Below are 2,514 nucleotides of genomic sequence, written 5' to 3' on the forward strand. Positions count from 1 at the left end.
CGTACCTGCTATTGAAAAACTGGCTTTGACTCTCAGGTAGGTAACGTATTTCAATTTTCCTAACTAAGTAGGTTTTAATAATTATGGCAACATAATAATAACAAATCTTTATTTATAAAAAACTTTATCTACAGAAATACTTTTATTTCCTATTTCGCTCCATATAAAATAAAAAATATGCAAAAAAATAATAATACCATTTTTTACTGATAATATACATTACCTCATAATAATGTAACCCGTCTAAACAAAAACAAATAATAACATAAATGCTACTTTTGCGTATAATTTGAATCCATATAAACAAAATTCATGTAACAAACAATATAACCTCCAAGAGGTTCCTTATATATATTGACTATTTTACATGACTATGATTCTTTATTCTTTAGAAATTATTTAAAATATCAATTAAAATTAAGAATATCAATTACCGATGAGTCACTAGAGACAGATGAAACGGAAGGAGGGTTGGAGTTATATGAACATTGCCTTGGCTCTAATTGTGTATATGATAAACTTGGCATTTGCTGCACTTGTCCAACTGGAGGTCCTTGAATTAGCGGTATTGTGGCGCCGTCTTATTAGCAACATTATACGGGTAATATGTCGCAGCTCCAGATATTTGTGAGACATTGTTGTGGGGATAATTAGATCTAGATTTTCTTATGTCAGAGATTACTGATATGACCCGTGCTTTCAGCTCGAATTTTTCATCTTCTGTAAAATCTTTAACAGATGAATGCAAAGATCTAAAACATAATTCTATATCATCTGATGCGCTTTCATCTTGCTTATTCAGGTAGTCAATTATCTGCATATCCACTGATTTTGGTTTCTTAGATCTTCTTTCAATTTTAGGAGAAGGTTGAACCTCTAAATCACCTTGATTATCAACATGACATCCCGGAATATTTGAGGTGGTTTCTGCGGCATCAAGCGTCTTTAATAGAAATAGCATTTGCGGGGCGTACAAGTACGATCGTTTGTTTGCGGCTGATCCAGACGGAGCATTTTTAATTGCTTTATGATTCCTTCGGAAAGCATCACGCAGGATCCTCCATTTCACCTGAAGTTGCTTAGCTGAAATAAAACAAAATAGAGTAATATTAAAAACCAATATCAAACATTGTAAGATATTTTGCTACTCTGATTATATTTTTTTCTTTTCAGATACTTAGCCACTGGTTGCACAATGACAGAGCTGCATTATTCCTATCGGCTAGGCATATCAACAATAAGTGCAGCAATAAGGGAGGTCTGTATTGAAATATGGCAAGCATTGCAAGCCAAATGCTTACCTCTGTACATGGAGGAGAATTGGACTAGCATAGCACAAGACTTTGAAAAAAACGCAAATTTTCCCAACTGTTTGGGGGCAATAGACGGCAAACACGTCAGACTTATTAGCCCTAATAATTCTGGATCCTTGTATTACAATTATAAAAATTTCTTTTCAATTGTGCTTTTAGCTGTATGCGATTCCAACTACTGCTTTTCGTACATTGATATGGGATCATACGGAAAGGATTGTGACTCGACAATATTTAAAAGATCCTTTTTACAAATCATTACAAAGTGGTAATCTAAACATACCAAAACCAAAATTTTTACCAAATGACAGCACCATTGAAATGCCGTTTGTTTGTCGCTGATGAGGCTTTTGGGCTATCAGAAACAGTCTTGAGACCATATGCAGGCCGCATGTTAACTAAAAAACGAATCTTTAACTATCGTTTATCACGTGCAAGGAGGTACATAGAATGTACGTTTGGAATATTGTCCAACAAGTGGAGGATTTTCCATCGTCCACTTAATGTGTCTAAGGATTTAGCAATAGATATCGTAAAAGCCTGTTGCGTGCTTCATAATTTTGTGCGAACAAGAGATGGACACAGAGTTCATGATGATACTAATAGCGATGAATTACAAACCGTTGCAAATATTGGTCGACAACAAGGAGGAAGAGGAGCTAACCGCATCAGAGATATGTTTGCAGATTATTTTGTGAGCGACAGTGGTTCAGTGTCATGGCAAAACAACTACATTTAATATGCAACTATTTCTACTTACCAACGTCATTTCTTGCTCTGTCATCTTCGATTTCTGAATAATTTTCCACAACTTCTTCGCAGATGCTCTTCCATGCATTGGCTTTTTGAAGCATGTCTTTATAGTCGCTGCAGGCCGTATCCCACAGTGCAGGGTGTTTTTCAACAGCTAAAATAATTTTTCGTTGTCAGTTGCACTCATCGTTTAACCTGTAAATATAGTTAGATTAGCTATGGTTAGGTTAGATAAGATTTAGAATGATAAAAATAAGATTTAGAATAACAAAAAGTTAACTTTTATTTCATAATAAAAATGTTTATATATTGCCATTACAAAATGCATTCATTACATATTACATTGAGTAACAAAAAGAAATTAGTTTTAATTATCCCTACCTCTTGTAGGAGCGGAATATGCACACACCCTCGCTGACCTACTTTCTGAAACATACTAGGGGGTGCA

General features: G+C 34.6%; 1 protein-coding gene across 1 annotated transcript; it reads right to left on the reverse strand.

The window, feature by feature from the left end:
• Window positions 1–559: 559 nt before the first annotated feature.
• On the reverse strand, window positions 560–2,298 carry LOC137617058 (uncharacterized). The gene is made up of 2 exons (XM_068346906.1): window positions 2,074–2,298; window positions 560–1,083 (listed from the first exon to the last, which is right to left on the reverse strand). Exons 1-2 carry the CDS (start codon window positions 2,165–2,167, stop codon window positions 560–562), a joined length of 618 nt encoding a protein of 205 aa, XP_068203007.1. The 5' UTR covers window positions 2,168–2,298.
• Between the last annotated feature and the right edge of the window lie 216 nt (window positions 2,299–2,514).

The sequence above is a fragment of the Palaemon carinicauda genome, chromosome 2 (genome assembly GCF_036898095.1).
Source record: "Palaemon carinicauda isolate YSFRI2023 chromosome 2, ASM3689809v2, whole genome shotgun sequence".
Classification (NCBI taxonomy): Eukaryota; Metazoa; Arthropoda; class Malacostraca; order Decapoda; family Palaemonidae; genus Palaemon; species Palaemon carinicauda.

Coding starts and splice junctions, on each gene's coding strand:
- LOC137617058 (XM_068346906.1), bottom strand. CDS start 2,167: ATGCTTCAAAAAGCCAATGCATGGAAGAGCATCTGCGAAGAAGTTGTG. Junction 1,084..2,073: donor CAGAGCAAGAAATGACGTTG/GTAAGTAGAAAT, acceptor GTTTTATTTCAG/CTAAGCAACTTCAGGTGAAA.